The sequence below is a fragment of the Lissotriton vulgaris genome, chromosome 9 (genome assembly GCF_964263255.1).
Source record: "Lissotriton vulgaris chromosome 9, aLisVul1.2, whole genome shotgun sequence".
In the NCBI taxonomy this organism is placed as follows: domain Eukaryota; kingdom Metazoa; phylum Chordata; class Amphibia; order Caudata; family Salamandridae; genus Lissotriton; species Lissotriton vulgaris.
The window spans coordinates 64,360,434-64,382,964 of NC_141697.1; the positions used below are offsets into that span (position 1 = coordinate 64,360,434).

The 22,531-nt window shown below is 45.6% G+C and overlaps 1 protein-coding gene across 5 annotated transcripts in view; it reads left to right on the plus strand.

Annotated features, from left to right (window-relative positions):
- RYR3 (ryanodine receptor 3) overlaps nt 1-22,531 on the plus strand; it is a 1,864,151-nt gene that overhangs the window by 879,038 nt on the left and 962,582 nt on the right. For 3 of the 5 annotated variants that reach the window (XM_086937034.1, XM_086937032.1, XM_086937033.1), the window contains 2 exons: nt 19,167-19,281; nt 20,575-20,707. In XM_086937034.1, coding sequence (XP_086793160.1) covers nt 19,167-19,281; nt 20,575-20,707 — 248 coding nt within the window. The remainder of the gene's footprint in view (nt 1-19,166; nt 19,282-20,574; nt 20,708-22,531) is intronic. The other 2 variants (XM_086937031.1, XM_086937036.1) reach the window with 1 other exon arrangement.

Sequence of the window (22,531 nt, forward strand, 5' to 3'; positions counted from 1 at the left end):
ACACAGTTTACATCAAAGGAACTTGTCCTTATCCAGTATTGGGGTATCTTTCATAGATTCACATGCTTAGAATCATCCCCCCGACTAGGTGGGAGTCTCGCTGTACAATAAAACATATACATTATAGTCATAATAATATTACATAATAGGCTAATTTTAGTCCTTTTGCAAAAAGAACCAAACTTGGAACTCAGCCAATCAGGTAGCAGCACCCTCCTAGAACCTTACCCACAGAGAGGCAAACCCTCAGATTTTCTATGGCACCTCATGTGACAGGGAGTCTCCCTGAGCTCTGCTCAGTTTTTTCCTTAATTTCACTTCTCGAAGAGAAATATGACTGTTTCTTCAAAGAAAAGTTTGTTCCTAACTTGTTCTTCATGTGGGAAGAAGAGATTACACTTTGAGGATCCACATAAAGAATGTATTTATTGCCTTTACCCAGACCACAAGGTCAAGGATTGCAGGATCTGCAGAACCTTTCTAGCCAAGACCTTGAAGGACAGAGAAGGAAGACTTTTGGTTTGGCTGGAGAAGTTGAAGGCTTCATCTGAGGTGGTATCTGGGGATGTAGGCAGTGTGAGTCCTCAGGCGTCCACCCCTCTGGCCAAGAAGAGGGATAGATCTGGAGATCCACAGGAGAGACAGAGAAAGACCCTGAAGAAATCTTACTCTGAGACTGGTCTCTCTTCCTCAAAAAAAGAGAAATCCTCTTTCTCTTCTGAGGTAAAATCTGGAGGAAAGGTAAAGATTTCGGTGAAAACTGCCTCAAAATCCCTTTTTGAGCCTCTGTCAACGTCGAAAACGGCTCAGTCGACGATGAAATCCCCTCAGAAGGTGAGTGCATCTTCAGCGTCGATGAAGAAAATCCCATCGTTGACGAGAACTCCGTCAACGGCGCCGTCAGCGAGTGTTTCATCGCCGTCGACGATGCCTATCACATCGGCGCCTACTTCGTCGTGGACGCTGAGCCCGTCGACGATGCCTCCGCCGTCGACGACAATTCGCCTTTCGTCGACGAGCACGCCATGCACGATGTTACAAATTCCGTCGACGAGACCAACGTCAACGACACTATCGTCGACGAGACCAACGTCGACGATATTACTATCGACGACGAGCCCACCGTCGATGACGACAACAATCTCGACATCGACGGTTTTCCGTTGATAACCTCCATGATTTCAACGTCGACAGTATCTTCGATTATGGCAATTTCCATGGATACTGACTCACCATCTATGTATATTTCTTCAACGCTGAAGCGTAAGAGGCCTGCATCTCTACAAATCACGCCTATTTTAAGCTCTAAATTGTCATCTTCAAGACAATTTTACCAGGATGTGTCACATATTTCACCTTTACCTCATAGCCACTATTTGGAGGAATCAGATGATGAAGATCCCATTTGGTCCTGCACATGACCCTTCTCAGCTCCGAATAAAATACCAGGAGGATGATGACGAGGAGGAATATTAGGAATCCTGCAAGTCTTTAAGAGGCGCTCAAGATGATTCAGATGACTACTGCTTTAATGCAAGACCTCACAGCGATGTTGAGGGACTATAATTCTATTCTATTCTATTCTAAAGGTTTGGTAAAGCGCAACAGCTGCCCCAGTGAAGAGGCATCCCGGCGCTAAGAAGAGTCACAGAAACCTTCCAAATAGGGAGAGGGGAGAGCGAAGAGCTAACCAGAGGGGAACAGGAGGGTCTTAATGGCTTTTCGGAAAGTTGGAAGGCTTTCTAGGGAACGGATGTTAGGGGGCAGAGCATTCCAAAGCTTAGGTCCTAAGACCCTAAAGGAGCGGCCTCCGATGCGGCAAAGCTTTGTGCGGGGGGACGCTCAAGAGGTACTGGTTGGAGGAGCGAAGATCACGTCCAGGAACGTAGGGAATGAGGAGATTTTGTAGGAGAGTAGGACTTCCCAGTTTAAAAATTTTGAAGATCATGATGAGGGCTTTGAATTGAATTCTGGAGTCAACAGGTAGCCAGTGAAGTTTGCGGATGGTATCTCTGTCTGAGCATCTGCGGGGAAGGCCGACCAAAGCTCTTGCCGCCGCATTTTGCACGCGTTGGAGTCTAGCAATTTCTCCTTTGTTTGCACCAAGGAGGAGGACATTAGCGTAGTCCAAGCGAGAAAGGATAGTCGCTTGGACGATCAGCTGGCGGACCTTCGGGTCGAAAAAGCCAAGTATAGAGCTGAGACTTCTCAATAAGCCTATACAAGTGGCGGCCACCTTCTTGGTGTGAGTCTGATAGCTGAGTGAGGCGTCTATCCAGACTCCTAGATTTTTTACAAGGGACTTAGGGGGGTAATGGAACCAAGAGATGACGGCCACCAGTGCTCATTCCAGAGGCTGGTGTTTTTGCCAAGGAGTAGCACTTCCGTTTTCCCGCGTTCAGTTGTAAATAGTTATCCGTCATCCATTGCGCCACTGCTGCCAGGCCATTTCTGAACCTGGAGGCCGCGATGGAGGGGCTTTCCGTGAGGGTGATGACCAACTGGGTTTTGTCGGCATACGACACCAGCGTCAGCCCCCACTCTTTGGCCACCGCAGCAAGAGGCTGCACGTAAAGGTTGAAGAGGGAAGGGCTCAACGCTGAGCCCTGAGGGACTCCCTGTGCAATGGGGCGGGGTTTGGATAGAAATGGGGGGGCTGACACCCGGAAGGATCTGTCCTCAAGGAAGGAGCGGAACCAGGTCAGAGTGAGGCCAGAAACTCCGGTCATCTCCAGACACTTAAGAAGGATGTCGTGGGATACCGTGTCAAAGGCTGCGCTGAGGTCAAGAAGAATCAGCGCAGCACTTTGACCGGAATCTAAAATCGTCCGGAGATATTCGGAGGTGGCCAGTAGGGCAGACTCCGTACTGTGGCCTGGTCTGAACCTATTTTGGGATGGGTCCAGGATGTTATTCAGGTCCACATGTTTGGAGAGGACGCCGTTAACGTGGGCCTCTGCAATTTTAGACAGCCAAGGGAGCAGAGATATGGGTCGGAAGTTCTCCGGCTTAGATGGGTCTAGGGTGGGTTTTTTGATAATGGGTGACACCCATGCTTGTTTCCAGGCTGTCGGAACCTTAGCGGAGGAGAAAGAGAGGTTGAGTATGGCAGTCATGGGAGGCAGGAAGAAATCAAGCGAGTCCATGAAATGGGTAGGGCTCATAGGGTCCGCAGGGGAGCCTGATTTCACCTTTCTGCACAGTTTGATAAGCTCGTCAGGAGAGATGTCAGGGATTTGAGTAAGAGGGGGGTAGTCAGAGGTGGAATTGGTGGGTTTGATAGGGTAGAGGGGGTGCTGAGAGAAAGTTTTGTAAATATTTAGAACTTTCTCTATGAAGTATGTGGCGAGTTCCTCACATTGTTCAGTGGATGCAATGTTGGGGGAGGGTGACCTGGTGCTCTGAAGTTCTTGGACTAGTTTGAAGATTATTTTTGCAGGGTTGGGACTCGAATTGATTTTGTCAGCATAGAAAGCTGCGCGAGCCGTGCGGATAGCTTTGTGGTACGATTTTAGTTTTGATATATAGTTGGTTTTGTCCTTACAGTCAAAATCTTTTCTCCAGAGACGCTCTGCTTTTTTACATTCCTTGCGCATGGATTTAAGGGTGTCATTGTACCAGGTGTTGGAGGGTGTGGTACGCCCTTTGGTCCATTTCGCTGGAATGAGAGTGTCAAGTCCTCCCGTAATCCAGTCATTAAAGGCGCTATAGGTCGTATTGATGTCTTGGTTGGCTCCCTGATGGAATTCACCAATGGTGTCGTGGAAGTCAGCGGTGGATAGTTTGTGCCATGGTCTTTTAAGGCGGCGGGTTGGTTCGGTTTTGTGCGCACGTCCATAGACTAGGATAGCCAGTTTAATGAGGTAGTGGTCCGTCCATCCCATTGGTATGGGCATCTCTGTAGTGACATCTTGAATGTTGGTAAAAGCCGGGTCTAGAGTATGCCCGGCTAGATGAGTCGGAGCCTGAATAAGGGAGTTAAGTTGAAGGGCAGAGAGATCGGCAAGGAGATTTTTAATAGTGGAGTTGTTAGATAAATCAAAATGAAGGTTGAGGTCACCTAAGATGGTAAAATTAGCAGATTTGGTTACAAGAGCAGTTGCCATCTCCAGAAGGGCTTCGATAAACCTGGAAGCAGGACCAGGTGGGCGATAGATGTAAAGGCCAGACATTGTGAAGTGTGGACTAGTTGAGATTTTAAATCGGGCGCATTCACAGCCAGGAAGAACTTCTTTAGTAAATGAGCAAGCGAATTGCTTTTTATAAATTACCACGATGCCACCGCCTCTCGCATCACGATTTACAGTTGACATGTGGTAGTCGTCTGGGAGCGTGAGGTTGGGAATGGCAGACGTGCCATCCCGCAGCCAGGTTTCGCAAAGGAAGAGAATGTCAGGTTTCTCATCCAATATGAGGGAGTTAACCTCAAGATGGTGTTTAATGAGCGATCTGACATTGAGTTGAAGAATCGTGAGGGGAGAAGTGGTAGGTGAGTATCGTTTTTCTTGAGCGCGACTCGGGCTTGCAGCGGTGAAGTGGCAGGAGTTGCATTGGAGGCTCGTGTGGCCAAGAATGCCTGTCACGTCAACACATCTCTGTCCAGGGTTTAAGGCAAGGAGGTGTTCTCTGTTGTACCAAAAGGGCACCTGAGGCAGAGTTTGACCAGGGGGACTGGCGAAAGGCGATGTCGTGGCGATGACGGGCGCAGACGGGCTTGCCTTAGGCGCGCCCGCTGCGCCCGTCCGCTGCACGTACGGTACAAGCACATGCTAAATAGGGAGTGCTAATGGCCTGGGGGTGTGGCCCCCGAGTGGGCGTGGCCTCACGTCTCCCCGGCCGGTGATGTTTGATGGAAGGGTCCGCGACCAGCGTTTAATCGGCTGTGCGGCGCACTAAAGGACAGAGTCCTGAAGTAAACAAACAAGTGAGTGCTTTTAAAATCAGCAATAGGTGACAGAAATAATTTTTAAAAAGACAACAGAGAAACTCCCGGCTTCCGCCTCAGGAGGGTTCGTGCTTCTAGCTGCAGGGGCAGGGATCGGTGCTTTTAAGCAGAGTGAGGGGGGCGTGGCCTCCGAGTGGGCGTGGCCTCGCGTCTCCCCGGCTGGAAATGTTTGTTTGGAAGGGTCCGCGACCAGCGTTTAATCGGCTGTGCGGCGCGCTAAAGGACAGAGTCCTGAAGTAAACAAACAACATAATGCTCGTTTTCCTCCAGTACCAGTCCTGGAAAGAGACCCTGCGCCTACAGCTGTGCAGGTTGCAACTCAGGCTACCCCTGTCTCAGTACCTCAGGTAGCCCTGCCTTCTCAATTCCTTCAGGATGATGATGGAGATACGGTGGCTGAAGAAGGAGAAATACCAAACTCGCACACAACTGCTGACGAGTGGGATGAGTATACCTATTTCCAACTCCAACCTCGCCAGTTCCTCAAGCTGTTGACTCCCCTCCTGAGGACATAGGAGGTTTTCATGCTATCATGGAGAGGGCAGCCACTAGATTTCATCTTTCAATGCCGGTACAGAAGACATAGCGTTTTCTTTATGATTTTAAAGACCAAGGCAGAAAGTCGGTTCGTTCAATACCAATAATAGATCATATCTGGGAGTAAGGAGTTAAGATAATGAAGACTCCGTTCTCAATTCCGGCTATCCTTCCTGGAATTGACAAGAAATACAAGGCGCCAGATGATGCTCTTGCCTGCCTCTCAGGACACCCTAGGCCAGACTCCGTCATCTCACAGGTGGCTCAAAGGAAGTCTCGAAACCCTTCCGTCCCAATAACAGCTCCACCAGACAAGGATGGTAGGTGCCTAGACTACATTGGCAAACGTTTTACCACCATGGCTGGTGCTACAGTTCATGCCACGAATTGCTTAGCGATTTTAGGCAGATGCGATCGACAATTGTGGTCAGACATTTCACCTTATCTGGAGTATCTGCCTGAGGATAAGAAGCAAGAAGCGAGGAAAATTCTTCTGGAGGGCGAAAGAGCTGCTTCTGAGATTATTGATATCTCTATGCATATGGCTTCTTTGGGGTTTAGCCAACTTGCTAGAACAGCAACCCTTCGATGTCAGGGTTGGCTGAAATCTACTAACTTTCGCCCAGAGGTCCAAACGAAAATTCTGGACATGCCCTTTGACGGAGATTTGCTATTTGGCCAACACATAGATGAGGCATTGTAGGAAATCAAAAAGGACACTGATACTGCTAGGGCATGGGTACCTTACAGTAGAGAAAAACACCTTCTCGAGGAGCAAGAGGCAGAGGCTCATACTCCTTTCGTGGAGGATACCAGAAATACCAGCAACAGAGCGGTTATGGTCGATATGGATACCATCAACAACAGCAACAGCAATCCTATTGGAATCCCCCAGCGGTCGCCTATAGACAACAGGGCAGAAGGCGGCAACCTCAAGGCAGAGATTCTGCCAGAAAACAGTGACAATCCCATGGCACCTGCACCAAATATGCCAACAGTATACACAATTCCGAGGATATCCCAGCATCTCGAAAATTGGAGACAAATAACCACAGACAAGTGGGTTTTGAATATAATCAAATCTGGTCACAACCTAGAATTCACCAAATTCCCCCTCCTCATCCACCTCTAACGAAAAACCCACCGCATCTTGCTCTGCTCAGAAATGAGGTGAGAACCATGCTGTCGAAGGGAGCGATAGAGAAAGAGCCTCGCTCTCAAACAGGAATGGGATTTAATTCTCGCTTTTTTCTAATAAAGAAAAAGTCTGGGGAATGAAGACTAATCTTAGATCTGAGAAAGCTGAACAAATACCTTCAGAAAAAATCCTTCCGCATGGTAACACTTCAGGAAATCCTCCAGCTTTTGAATCATGCGGACTTCATGACAACGTTGGATCTCCAAGATGCGTATTTCCACATCCCAATTCATCCCAAACATTGAAAATTCCTAAGATTTACTGTGGCAGGTGCGCATTTCCAATTCAAAGTCCTCCTATTTGGCCTACACTCAGCTCCAAGCGTCTTTACCAAATTCCTAGCTCCAGTAGCAGCTCATCTCAGGCTTCAGGGCATCCAATTATTCCCGTATTTGGACGATTGGCTGATAAAGGCTTCGTCTTTTCGTCAGGCTTCTCTTGCAACAGCAAAATGCCTGCAGGTTTTTCACTCTATAGGACTGTCTCTGAATGTCCCAAAGTCAATCCTCTATCCGTCCCAAACAATTCAATTTCTAGGAGCAAGACTGGTTACCGTTCAAGACAAAGCATTCTTGTCCAGAGAAAGACAATCTCGCCTCGCTTCTCTGGCAGCAGACCTCCTAAAAAGAAAGTTTGCTTCAGTGAGGATGGTCAAGTCTTTCCTGGGGATATTATCACTGGCAATTCTGCTAGTGCCTCATACGAGTTTGAGAATGAGACCAATTCAAGAGGAGCTGGACAATCAATGGCTCCAAATCTCGGGTTCATTCGACGACCTAGTCCGAATAACTCCAGTTATGAGAGGAGCTCTTTCTTGGTGGAGGTTTGCCAAGAATGTCTCAGTAGGGCTCAGTGTTCAACCTTCAGTACCGGATTTCATCCTCACAACAGATGCCTCTCTAGAAGGTTGGGGTGAGCATCTTCAGGATCTCTGCATAAGAGGAAAGTGGTCTGCGGCAATGGCAAAGATGCACATCAATTTTCTGGAGCTTCGAGACATTTTCCTGCCGGTACAGTCTTTTCTGCCAAGACTTCAAGGATCAATGGTTCTGATCAGAACCGACAACACCCCTTACATGCATTATCTAAACAAGCAAGGGGGTACCCGGTCTCTCATTCTGTCTCAAGAGGCTCGATGCATTTGGGAGTGGCTTCTCTCGCACGATATAACGATCAAGGTGGAACATCTTCCAGGAATCCACAACACCTTGGCAGACACTCTAAGCAGGACGTCAAAATCCTGTCACGAATGGGAACTGGATCAAACAGTTCTGGAATGTGTACTTCGGAAGTGGGGCAAGCCAAACCTGGATCTCTGTGCCTCCAGGAACAATCGGAAGTGCCCTTTCTTTGCAAGTTGTGAACCAGAGAAAAGCTCTTGGGGAAACGCTTTCATGATGAGATGGATGGGGATTTTCGCGTAAGCATTCCCTCCCTTTCCGCTGATCCCAAGACTTCTGTGCAAAGTCAAGATGGAACCATGCTTGCCGAAATGGCCACATCAGCACTGGTTCACAGAACTTCTCCTTCTCTCCAAGTGCAAACCATTCCGCCTTCCAGTAATACCGAACCTGTCGTCAATGAGCGAAGGCCAGATTCTTCATCCTCGTCCATCCCAACTGCAGCTCCGTGCATGGTTTCTGGATTCTTGGAGTTCAAGGGGTTAGATTTACCTCAAGACTGCAGAGACATTCTGAATAAAGAGAGAGAGCTCCTTCTACATTGAGGACCTATGCCTTAAAATGGAAGAGATTTTGTTGCTGGTGCAGCAACAGGAATTTACATCAGCTGAAATGTTCTCCGGATAAGGTTCTACCTTTTTTATTATCATTGTCTAAATCTGGTCTTATGTATGCTTCTGTTAAATTGCATCTAACTGCCATTTCAACTAACAGACGATCTTCAGGAGCGGCATCCCTTTGTTCCAATCGTCTCATTAAACAATTCCTGAATGGGCTTTTCTGGACTTTTCCACCTATTAAGGCTCCTCCTCCGGAATGGAGACTGAATCTAGTACTACAACCACTAATGAAGCATCCATTTGAACCCATTTACAAACCAGATTTGAAATATCTCTCATGGAAGACAGATCTCCTATTGGCACTCACCTCTTCTCGGAGAGTAAGTGAAATACAAGCGTTCACTATAAGACAGCCTTATTTAAAGTTCACCAATGACTATGTCCTTTTAAGGACTAATCCAACGTTCATACCTAAGGTTCCTACTTCATTCCATCTCAAAGAACCTCTGATAATGCGATCTTTCTTTCCTAATCCTTCTTCCTCTGCGGAAAAATTCTTGCATACCTTGGATGTCAAAAGATGATTGAAGTTCAACATTTCTCGGACTGTGTCCATCAGAAAATCAGTCTAGTTATTTATTTCTTATGGTGGTCAAAAGACAGGATCAGCAGTAACGAAGGCTACAATCTCAAGGTGGATTGCATCCACTATTCAATTCTGAAATTTCAAGGCCGGTCATCCGTTATCAAATAAACCTAAGGCTCACTTTACCAGGGCAGTATCCTCATCTACTGCTCTATTCGCTGGTGTGTCATTGGAGAAGATTTGCCGTGCTGCAACCTGGAAAAGTGTGCACACGTTTACTCAGCATTATTGCCTGGATCTGGCAACAGAGGCTGAGTCAGCAGTTGGTCAAGCAGTATTACGAAACCTTTTTAGATAAGGTAAGCCTATATGATAAGAGTATTTTAGTCCTTCTATTGACATGTTCTTTATTGCATATAACTATTTATTGCTTATGTTTATGATTTGCTCTTTATTGCAATCGAAAAGGTATATTATATATATTATTGCATTAGTTTGGCATTGTATTGTTTAGAATTTTCTTATGATACCCACCATACACTATGCATCTGAGTATTATTTACTGCTAGCTATTCTGATTCTAAGCATGGGAATCTATGAAAGATACCCCAATACTGGATAAGAAAACAAGTTACTTACCTGTAACTTCAGTTATCCAGTATTGGTATCTTTCATAGATTCACATGCAACCCACCCTCCTCCCCGGAAAGGGTTAACTTATCAGTATGGCATACTTACTGTCACTTGTGCTACGAAAATCTGAAGGTTTGCCTCTCTGTGGGGAAGGTTCTAGTAGGGTGCTGCTACCTGATTGGCTGAGTTCCAAGTTTGGTTCTTTTTGGCAAAAGGACTAAGATAGGCTAATGTAGTGACTTTGCTGTCCATAGTAGCCTATTATGTAATGTTATTATGACTATAATGTATATGTTTTATTGTATTGCGAGACTCCCACCTCGTCGGTGGGGATGGTTCTAAGCATGTGAATCTATGAAAGATACCAATGCTGGATAACTGAAGTTACATACAAGTAACTTGTTTTCTTCTTCATGAGGGGCTCTCTATTGGTAACCTCCTTCATCAGGTGGTGGAAGGAATAAATATATTAGAGCTATGCAAAAATATTCCTCAGTGAAACATGCTCAACTTGGGCATCTCTTCTAGATTCTGAATCTGGGTAGTAGTGTTGTGTGAAAGTAAGGACTGAGAGCAAAGCAGACGCCTTTTACTTAAATTTAATTCCCATCTCTCATGCATAATAACTCTAAAGAGAGGTAACTAGAAGGATTGTCTAGCTCCAGTAGGTTACTGCTGCCAAAGAACAAGAGAAGTGTTTCTAATTTATTGTAGAGTTTTATATAGCGCTAGCTCAACCTGAGCACATCAGAGCACTTCACAGTGTGTATGGGGTAGTAAATTTGTAGTTTACATAAAATATATGAGGGTAGACATACAGGCAAATTTGCAGTACATAGGGAAATGTCAGAGGGTATAAGGATCAGTAGCAATACGTTTCTGAGGAAGATACAAATGGCAGTGCGTAAGAGAAATAAATAAATGTATCAGCATAAGTGGATAGCTTTAAAAGCTCCTGCTGACACTCTCAAAGCCAAGTTTATAAAAGATATTTGTTAATTAGAAGGAATTTCTGTTTAGTCTTGAAGTGAGGGAGAGAATGTTTTTCACGTAAGTCTTGCGGAAGAGCATTCCAGTTTCTGGGGGCATTTTCAGAGAAGGAGCAGGCTCGCGATTTCTCTTTCTGAATTGATGTGGAATCATGAGAAGGCTGTGAGAGTTTCGTAGAGGTTTCTTTTGCTCAGCTTTTGAGGGCTTGTTTGAGAAGTAGGATGGTTTATCCATGTCGATAGCTTTGTGGGTTATGTATACAGTTTTGAATATGGTCCTTGCATCTACTGGAATCTACTTGAGCTGCTTCAGACTGGGTGTGATGTGGTCATGTCGCCTCTCTACTGATAGAAGCCTGGTCGCAGAGTGGAGAGTTGCTTTCATTTTTTTTATTTTTTTTATTTATTTATTTATTTTTAAATATATTTTTATTGCAGGAATTAGCCAAAGTTACATGTCAGATCAGAACACATTTGCAGGAATAAAAGGGTAGATACATCCGATCCCCCGTGAGAAAACATCGTGGGTACACAGCCATTCAGCCCACAACCCAAGGGTTGGGCGGTGTCTTCTTACATAGAACACAGGTGGGGATCTGGTAGATCGTCGAAGCTGATCCGGATAATCCCACGGGCGTCATCTGCTTTTCTAAATCAACCTAACAGAAAAAACTCCCCCCCAACAGTCTCATGATTCAACTCCCTCCCCCCACCCAGCCCCGCCATCAGTGTGTGGTGGTATGTGTAGAAAGAGCTTATGGGAAAAACCCCAGATGACTGTATTGAGATCCGTATCGTGGACGCCTAATGGGACTCAGGTTGTGCTGCATCATCACCCTCGGAATCGCTGGAAGCGCAGTAATCTCTAAGGGCCTGCACTATTGTCTCCCATTCCAGTGCTGATTCTAGCGCCCTCTCGTTGTGCTGCCGCCTCGCCAGTTGGTATCGCAGAGTGCTCTCCCCCGCAGCCCACTTCAGAAGTTCGTTGTGCCATTTAGCTCCCGTTGGACCAACTCTTGTCTTCCAATTCCTGGTTATCTCCCGCTTAGCGAGGACGAGTCCTAAATCAATAAATTTGCTCGAAATTTTATTTTTAGAGGTATGCGGGAACCAATGTAAGAGCCCCACCGCCGCATCGACCGACAAAGTTCTCCCCGTAATTCTATTTAGAGTATCCTCGACCAAAAGCCAGTATGAGGACAGCGCCGGGCAGGACCACAACATATGAATGAGGTCTGCCTCAGGCGCTCGGCATCTGGGGCAATCTGCTGAATCCGTGGCAAAGTACTGCTGAATCTTCGCCGGGGTCAAGTAAGCCCTGTGGAGTATGTAAAAATGAACCAGTTGAAACCGGGCATGGCGTGCTCCCTTCCAGACTCGGCGCATGAGTTGTGACCAGGTCGTCTCCGATATCACTTTCCCTATGTTGGCCTCCCAACGATTCCGCAGTGTGGTGAGGGGGGGGCAAGCCCTCGTTAATCAATCTGTTATACAGGCACGTGACTGCCTTAACCGTCCCTGCGGACATCATAACGTACTGGCACACCGGAGACGTAGGCGGTTCCTTTAGCCCACTTTTCCAGTACGTCTGAATCGCTCGAACCAGAGCCGTGTGCAGGAGGAAGTCACCTCGGGGAACATCGAAACGGTCTAGAATCTCTTGGAAGGGCAGTAACACCCCGTCCTCATAAAGGTCCCCCACCAATTGCAATCCCGCGTCTTCCCACTGTCCTAGGCGCGACCAGTCTCCCCCGTGAGACAGGGCCGTCAGCATCCCCAGCGGTATTTCTGGTGCATATGGAAGCCTCAGCTGTTCCCCGGCGAGGGCGCGATTCCAGCATAATCTAATAGTCTTTTCTTCGAGCGTCAGGTCCTGCAGGGCCAGACGCTGACGCAGTGCGATGAAGGAAATTACATGCCTAGGCATTGCCGTACCCCTCCCAACCTCCGGGCCACGAAACTCCCTCGCGATTTCCTGGGTGAAGGTCTGCAATTGAGCTGCCAGATAATATTTCTCAAAATCTGGCACCGCGAGGCCTCCTTCTGACGTTGGTCTTATCAACGTCTTGAGAGCCACTCTTCGGCGGCCCGAGCCCCAGAGGAACCTCACCACCATGGATCTCAATAGCCGAAAGGTGGCCGGCGGGATCCAAATCGGAAGCGCTCGAAAGTAGTACAGCAACCGGGGAAGTGCCACCATTTTCAATAGTGCAATCCGCCCCTCCACTGAAAGCGGCAGGGTATCCCAAAATTCCATACTACCACGCAACGCGCGAGTGCAGCGGGCTATATTGCCATCCAGGAGGTCGGTGGGGTCATGGTATATGTATACCCCCAGGTACTTGAGGCAGCTAGGTTCCCACCTAATCTCTCTGCTGGTGTCGGGTCTGGGTGTTCCCCTGCGAACCGGGAACAAACAAGTCTTGGCCCAATTCACCCGAAGGCCCGAGACCTCCCCGAAAGACGTCAGTGCCTCGGCAGCCCCATTCGAAGCGGTATGCGAATCCTCGAGGAAGAGCAGCAGGTCATCAGCATAAAGCGAGATATAATGCTGGCCAGATAAGGTCTGCAAACCGCCGAAAGAAACTCCGGACCGGATTAACAGCGCCAGTGGCTCCACGGCTAACGCGAAGAGCAACGGGGACAGCGAGCATCCCTGCCTCGTGCCTCGTTCTACTGGATATTGTTGGGAGATCAGCGGGCCCGCTCTCACCCTGGCCGACGCCGAGGCATAAAGCACCGTGGTCCACATGACAAAGCCCTCCCCTAGAGCAAAGCGCAGCAACACTCTGCGCAGGTAATCCCATTCCAAACTATCGAAGGCCTTTTCCAAATCGACCGAAAGGACCATCGGGCACAGGGCCTCGATGTGCGGTTCCCCCAACAAGCGAAACAGCCTGCGAATATTCATGGTCGTGTTACGTTTGGGTATGAACCCTGCCTGGTCCTCGTGTACTAAAGAGCGCATATGTCCCAGCAGCCTCGATGCCAATATGCTGCTTAGGATTTTATAATCGACCGTTAACATTGATAACGGTCGGTAAGACGCCGGGTCAGTTGACTCTCTACCAGGTTTGAGGAGGGGTACTACTAAGGCCTCACACATCGAGCCGGGGAGACGTCCCAAACGCTTCGCCTCTCTGTAGACTATCAACAGTCGGGGCGCCAATAGGTCTACGTAGGTGGAGTAGAATTTGACCGGAAGTCCGTCAAGGCCCGGGGTCTTATTCTTCGCCATCCCCTTAATGGCGCTACGTATTTCCCCCAGTTCGATGTCGGAGCCCAGGGCCTTCGCCACCTCGGGCTCCAGCGCCGGTATCTCCAGGAGAGTTGCTTTCATGGGTGTTAGGTACATTTTTGGAATGCCTGTGAATGTTGCGTTACCATATTCCAGCTTGGGGAGGACAAGGGCTTGTACCTCGGTATGACGGGTTTGTCCTTTTTTTTATATTTCAATGAGTAGAAGACACTTTTTGCAGAGGTGGTAATATGAATCTTCATAGTTAAGTGACTATCGAGTGTGATTCTCAGGGATTTGACAGAGTTGGAGATGGACAGTTAGCAGTTTAGTGCAGTGATGTTGTTTAGCCAGTCTCCTTGATGATAGGATCTTTCTTTGAGTTGAATGAGGAAGAGTTCTGTATTGTTGGGGTTGCGTTTGATGTAGTTGCTAGTTATCCAGGATTGAACTGTGTGAAGAGTACTATTAAGGCTTTGGATGTCTCGCACTGGCAAGATTTTCATGTAGAATTTGAGTGCCATTCGCGTAGAGGTGATAGGCAATTCCAGCTTCTTTTGGGATCACTGCAAGAGGTTCCGTATAGAGGTTGAATAGGGTAGGGGACAGAGTTGACCCTTGAGGGACACCTTGCAGGAATGACAATACATTTGAGATTTTGATTCGCTGTGTGCACTTGTTCATGAAGGAGGCAACCACTGAAGGACAGTTCCATTTTGATTTTGTTTTTTTTTTGGTTCTTTTCTATTGAGCAGACATAGCAGAAAAATCACAATTCTTGAATAATAATTAATTCAATAAAAATGAATCCTACAGAAAATAACATTGTACGTGGATCTAAGCAACTCATCTAAATACACAGTAAAAACTCCATAAATAATTCCATTAATTATGTACATTTATAAAAGCTCAATTCTGCCGTACATTATTTCATTACTTAGGAAAACTAGAGAAGTAAATATCAACAAGATGATGCTTCTACTGAAGTCTACTTATCCATTTATCCACCGTCTCTATTCTGATCCGAATAATCAATTCTGATTTAACATATGTACAGAGCATGTGCAAGAGTGCTTATTATATCAACATTTGCCATTTTATCCTTTTGTCCATTTAACATTTCACTAAAGGTAAACACGTGCCATAGTGCTCAGAATAAAATACTCAGAATATTAATACAATGCTTCCAGATAAAGTGCATTCACCATCACCTTTCATCTAGCCAAGTACAACCTAGTCATTGTTATTTCAGCACCTTACTCCCAAAATTGTCATGCAACCTTATATCTTTTAAGTCCCCCATACTTGGTTTGCATAAGCCTCTTCAAACATCATAGTGCAAGTCATTTTGACTTTCCAATTTAACTTTGTAGGAGGCTTCCTAGTTCACTAATTCTGGAGGATCAAAGAGCGTGCAATAAGCAATGCTAAAAAAAAAGAATATATTGTTGACCCTTTGTTAATCGTTGACTTCCTTTAGAGACACAAAATAACGCCAAATTTGGATCTGGTAACAAGACGCATCCTATGGCCTGGCTTATGTTCTGAAACACTTGATGCAAAACATTGGTGAGGTGTGGACATGTAAAAATGTATGTAACCATCCCTCTTTGACTAATCATTGCCACCAAAAGCAGCTATTGAAACCTGAAGATCTCCAGAATCTAATCTCATGAGCTGACAGGGAACGGTTTAGGTAGCTACCCTCCTCCAGCTTTAGTGAGAGTCAATTGAAAGAGGACTTATATACTTTATCCAAAGTGCCCATTTGACTGTGTATATCACCCAAAAACTTATATCTAGTTTTATGTGGAAGCTTCACTATTTTTAAAAACACTGGCACACATATCTGATTCCTGAATCATCTTTGTAATGAAAAAATGATTTAATCCCCCCATGCTGTTCATGTATTGAGAGAAAATAGCTAACAAAGCTGCCTTATAATAGATATGTATGTCAGGACATGCCACTGGATTAGGATGTTACCCTATCTGTAAAAGGTTATGGACACTTCTTCTCAGAAATACTGTGATGGGCAAATGTTGTGCTTTGTTCCATACGGAATTTTAGTAGTGTAGGCGGCGTGAAGGTGCTTATGGAAGCTCGTTCTCCATTTTTTAGGTTTTTTAGTGAAAAGGATAAAGGCCATCTTACGGGCTCCATGAGTTGGATTGTAATAGATGTCCGTTATTAGTGTTTCTGGATGATCTTTGAGGAAGTTGTGCTTAAATGTTTTTTTTGGGGGTTTTTTTGCCGATTTGGAGAGATTACGTGGAAGTTGAATGTAGAATGAGTTAGGTCTGTGCCATTTCATGATAGAGTTGCGGTGGGTCACTGGTCAGAGATACTACTGCAGTATCAGCAGATTAAGCTGTCAGAGTAGCCATGGGTTCCCTGCACGCCAGGAACATGGTGGCGGACCATTACTGGTAGGTGATCGTACCGAGAAGGAGGTGCCGTGTAGAAAGAAGAGTGCTTGCATCCACATAGAGTCCCCGTGCATACCAGCTTCTACATTCCGTAACAGTGAAATCTCAGTGTTGTACTAGATATAGGCAAAATATGAGCGTAGGGAAGGCAAAATCAATTGATAGGATATGCATATAGTTGTGGTAGACGCTCAGACTTTGATTCAAGTAAAAAGCAGGGGTTCAGTATAAAAAGCAGGTGTAGAGTACCAGGTTCTGATCTGAAAATAATTTTGAATCAAGTTAAAAGTGGGGTCCAGTACCAAGTTCTGACAAGCATATCATTTTATTTCATGTAAATCTCGTGCAGTAAGTCTCTGGTCACAGGGTGTTGGCGAAAGCATTGTCTGGGTCTGGTTGCTCAGTGGACTAACACGTCTGCTGCAGGGGCCTGTGTTTGACCTCATGGTCACAGGTTCATATTCCAGCAGGTCCACTCAGCCTTTCATCCATCTGCGGTTGATAAAATGAGTTGAGTTGGGTAACAACAAACATCTGTTATTCAGCGCCAACATACCCTAGTGGTGAGCGTGTGCTTTACAAATACACGTGATGTTATAGTGAATAGAAGAGATTCTGCTGCTTCTAGTCATTGATGTAGTACATTAGGAGAAAAAAAATAGTCACTGTAAGAATCACAAGAGGGTTCCAACATGTCTGCCCAGATTTTGTGGAGCATCTGGCTGAGGTAGGGTTATAATGGGGATGTGTGGTCCTTCCTCATTTCCTGTGGCCTTCCCTGAGGGGAATGGTTGCAGTCCAACAACTGTAGGTAGGATGTGTGCAAGGCCTACAGTGTTTTTTTAAATATATTTTACTCCTTCTGAAGGAGGGGTAGGAATGTAGCCCTCCTACAGTTTTTATTTTCCACCTCGAAGATGTCTGTCAGCTTATTTATTTATTTAGGGCAGTTCTACCATTGTTTTCATCTAATTGCACAAAGGAGTAGGGGAGGCTGTGCCTGACCAAAGATGGCCACCGCTCTCCCATTCTGAGGTATTTCTTCACTGTCGATGAAAGGCCCAGGTAGTTGGTGAAACTGGGGAACGCCCCCCTGAACCCCCATGCATCGCGCAGGAGGGTTGGTGAAGCAAAACACAAGCAAACAGATGCACACACATACAGCCCGAAGTTAGTTTTGGCACAAAAAAAGGGTTTAAGATTGTAGAGAAAACCCTTTCTTACAAACTACAATGTGTCCTGTATGTGAAGGTGGTCCTGAACACTACTGACATCTTAGAGACAAAATGCAGACAACAGTGAAAAAACACGTATTTTGCAAATGAAAGGGAGCAGCTGGGGATGTGAAAGAAAAAGAAGCCCATTGTTCCCGTGCAAAGGGAAAGAGAGAGTAAAGATGAGGTAGAAGAGGAGAAAACTTCTAAAAGAAGAAAGCAGAAGATATTAAAGCAAGGGTAAGAATAAGAGAAAAAAAGAAGGCAGAGAGAGAATGAAAAAGAGTGAGAAAATGGAAAAGAGAAAGAAAGGGGAGACGGAAAGGCAGGAAGAAAGATTTCGTGACAGAAAGGAGGGAGAACAAGTGTGTCAAAGAGGAAAAGAGGATGAGCAGGATGAACAGAGGAGAAGGAAGAAGAGTGAGAAAGGATGACAAGGAACAGAAATAAAAGGTACATAGCTGGCAAGATAGGGTGGGTGAGAAGGAGAATTGGAGAAAGGACGAAGAAAAGGGAGGGGAACACAAGAAGAAACGTTAGAATACTTGAGGGAGGGTGATTGAGTGACGATATGGAAATAGAGGCAGCAAATCATAGGGGAGAAGAGAGAAAGGGGGATGTAAAATGTTCCTGAACAGGTGGGGGAGAGAACAGATAGAAGAGAGATACAGAAATAGAGTGCACTTGAAGAACAGACCGTGAAGAAAAAGGGGTAAGAGAATGTCGAAAGCCAGATAAACAGGACATCCTGCGGTGTAGGATTCAGGTGATACTCAATGATATGGATGTCAACGTGCAAACATCGAAGCCTATACTCGAGCAATCAGAAGCCTTATCCTTTTGTCCCTGTTATACTTAGAACTGAATTTGATTTGATAGGCAGGTAATTTCCTGTAGGAACAACTCCTGGAGACATATTGGAAGCAGTGTACTCCCACTTCCACAAAAGCACTTTTATGAATGTAAACTACATAAAAGTATGCTGTAAACATTGGAAATACATGACCTCCAGCATTTTTGGTACTATTGAATTATAACCATTGATAACCACTGTAGTTAATATTTTTGGGAAAACACTGCAAAATACCCAGTGGTATTGGGAAAAAAAGTAAACACTGAAAAAAAGATAACCTGCAAGTAGCTTACCAAACCCTTATTTCGCTTATTGCAAATCACTGTTTTCAGATATTTCCCTTTCCTCCTTTTTTGCAGCACTTCAAGGACTAAGAACACAAATTAATTGAATGTGTGCGATTCAGTGGTGTTAGTTTTGACTGCTTCAGTCATAATATGTGGTACACACTATTCAAAATCACAGCATTGCAAAAAGCTAAGAATGGAAGGGGTCAGAACTCTGTTTCTAATATTCAAACATGTTTCATGACAGAATACTCCTGACTGTGACCGCCTGACTTTACCACAACACGAGCAGAGCTGATAAAATTATATTTTTTCAATTCTCAGGGCAGTTCTCTTGCCAAACTCCTACACCCACTCACTAGCCATCACACATTTCAGTTATCCATAAACATTTGTTTCAGAATTCCTTGGTAATCCTCACTGTGCTAAGACAATTCATAAACGCATTGGCTCTTTCAATATGCCATAAGGTTTACAGGTGACTTAACCTTTCTTTTTATTTCTTGGTCACCTTAGGGACATCATGAACAACAAGGTCTTCTACCAGCACCCTAACCTCATGCGTGTGCTAGGCATGCACGAAACCGTGATGGAGGTGATGGTGAATGTATTGGGAGGTGACAAATCTCAGGTAGGTCTGGGAGGTTTGCTGTGTGCCCTACCAGCTCGCTCAAACGATTTCCTCTCTGGTGTGTCTGTTTTTTTCTATGCTCAATTCTTTCATTCGACAACTTTTCTTAAATTAATTATTCTGATTTGATTTAATTAGTTTCTCGATATTTCCTTGTGATTGGCTTGATATGGTTCAAAGACCTTCCTATTAAAGTTAGGCCAAGAATCCAAACGTATATTTGTGATTTTCGTCAGTATGGCATAGGTTGCTTAACATTTAAAGGAAGCACCTCATCCTCCAGTGAACACCATGCTGCTCTTGCGTGGAGTCAGACTTTAGTTTTGGGGATATTTGCTCTGTTTGTGTCAGAAGTACTCAAAAACTATCACAGTGTCAAGTCAAGTCAAAAACCACTTTATTCGATTATTGAAAATCATAAAAGTATGCTTCAAAAACTCCACAAAATACAGATAGTTTAAAAAAATAAAATCAATAAAAACAGATTAAAAATGCATTCAAGATTAAAATACATCCAAGAATTCATGGTACAATTGTGCTAGCCAATCTTAATTTCCTATTGTGAACTGACCGAACTACGAACTGACCCCACAAAAAAATTTGCAACGCTAATCATAGTAAAAGTTTGGTCTAATAGTTGCAGGTACAGTAATGCTGGCTTGGCCTGGACAAACCCTTTATCTTTCAACAGAGGTGATATATATCTCTTCCTAATACTGGAATAGAAAGTGCAAAAAAAGGTAAAGTGCATAGTGTCCTGGATTGACTATCACAGTGTTTCTGCAGCTACCACCCCCTTCATATGCTGCGCCCAGATTCATCAGACCCCTATAGAGCAGTCCTCTTACTGTTGTTGAACTCTCGGCTGCTCTCACTCGTAGCAAATATTGGGAGAAGACCTTCGAAAGAACCCCAAGAGCAAACAAGCTAACAAAATCTCCACATGCGACTATGTGGTTAATAATTAGGCCCCATTGAGCAATAAAAAGAGCCAATGTGTGCTTAGCAAGCAGTGTTCTCAACGTGGCACCCAGTCCTCCCCAGGCAATCTTGGCTAATTGGCACCTAAAATGAGCTGGGGTTCAATGCGCACCTGAAATAAGCTGAGGTTCTGCTGCTATGAAGGTTTGTTGATGTTTGCTAATGATTTGCTTGCAGGCTAAAGCACCTTGAGGCATCTTTGTTAGTGTGTTCATACAGTGGTAATATCACATGTATTTCTGTAAGATTGCAGGAACTGTGAGCATTATAACTTCTGACATGATCTTTACTTTCTTTCTTGATGTCCTACAGCAGATCGCATTCCCCAAGATGGTGGCCAGCTGTTGTCGCTTCCTTTGCTACTTCTGCCGGATCAGCCGACAGAATCAGAAAGCCATGTTTGAGCATCTTAGCTACCTGCTGGAGAACAGTAGTGTTGGCCTAGGTATGTCATGTCTATGCAGCCTGTGAAGCTTGAGAAGTTTACAAGTCTTCAATTATCTACCTGACTCTTAGTGGAGGAGGATTGACAAATAGGGAAGGGGAAAGAGCATGTTGATGGAATGGGGTTTCTGAGCCTGAAGCCTTTGTTTGGGTTAACATGATGCACACAGAGGAGACATGTCCCATATCAAGTCCAAAAGCCTAGTTCACCCACACACACAAGCTTTAGGTTTTCAGTGGACTGACTGGCATTTTATGCGTTTGTATTCTATGCGTTTGTGTTCAATATTATGTTTTACATGGTATTTCCTGTGATGCCAATTGAATGAAAGCAATGGTGCAGCCTCCAGTGTGTTATTTATGTTATGTTATACAGATTTTTAGGATGCATTATCACCCAGGAGGGTATCCTGGCACTGAGCATGTGAGACTCTAGCCAAATCTAGGGCCTATTGGGACTACCTGTAAAGCCAGGTCATCAGCTTCTTGCAGACTTAAAGAAGTGAAGTGGAGGCTTTTGAGTGAGGCAGCAGGTCGCTCCATGCTTCTGATAGAAATTTCTAGCCGCAGAACATTTCCTTAGAAATATCCCCTGGCAACAGACTGTGTCCAAAAATCTTTCATGAGCAGTACTCCTGCGTGCAGGTAGCTTGTGTCATTTGGCTCGCATGGCATGGTCCTCGCCAGACTGATTTGCGTGGTGCCTATACAGGTGCCCCCCAAGCGTGCTGTCAATTATTATCTTTCTTTCCACACCTGTGAGCACAGATCCAGAGAGAGCCACCCTGTCAGTAATTTTTGTGACTGTGCTTTTTCAACGTTTTGTTGAAGTTTTTTGAGAGTTCTTCTACTGGTGTGAAAGGGAGATATCAACTAGGAAGGCTGGCTTCTAGCCCTGTGGAGACTGTCCTCAACAAATGCTGGTGATAGACTCACATCTTGTTTCCCTCTGGCCTGGAGCACGTCCACAAGGCAAAGACCTGTGCAGATTTCTTCTCCATGCACTGCCTTGAGGGAGTGGTCCCTCAAGCACCTTGTGCCTGAGGGACCGCTGTGTGAGGCCGCAATGGTCTCAATCCAGGTGGAGTGGAAGATCCAGGGATCGGTGACCGAGTCCAAGATCCTCGTCGCATTTGAAGTTGTCGGCCAACTCAAGTTAGTCCCACAAAAGGAAGAAAAGCAAAAAGTTGAAGGGGTCTTTGACTACGCCCCGTCTGTGGCGGTCTTCAGATGAAACAACTGAGCATCATCATTCGAGGGCAGGCTGCACAGTTTAACCTGTACTTGGGACAACTTTGCATCTCCCCGAGTTTCCGGGAGCCAGAGTGACCCCCACTCCACTTCAAGAGTTTTATGGGCCCATGCAGCTTATATTTGAGCGAGCCGCTCCTTACAGCGCTTCTTTTGGTCCAGGGGGTTCAAGATTTGTCCCTACTGATTTCACGCTGGCAGCTCTGCCCCGGCGCCAGTCTGGTCTCTTGGATCAATAGATGGATCCACACCAGCACTAGCTGTACCATCTCTACTTTCTCCAATGCTGCCTGTGCCCTCTGGCAGCGCCATCCCCATTTTAATCCCTGACTCCGATTCCGACACAGAGGGGCGTCCTTCAACGTTGACTACAGCGCTGACTGGAGCCGTGGCTTCCAGGCCAGAGCCTAAGCTCTATTCCTATGGGTTTGGACTTTTTTAATTTTATTATTAAATTACATTTGTTAAGCACACTGACACCATGGGTTTCCTGGCGCTATAGAACAGAGGTGGTACACAGGCTGGGGGTGTGCAGGGTTCAGCAGGAAGGCGGGAAGAGGAAGGTTTTGAGCTG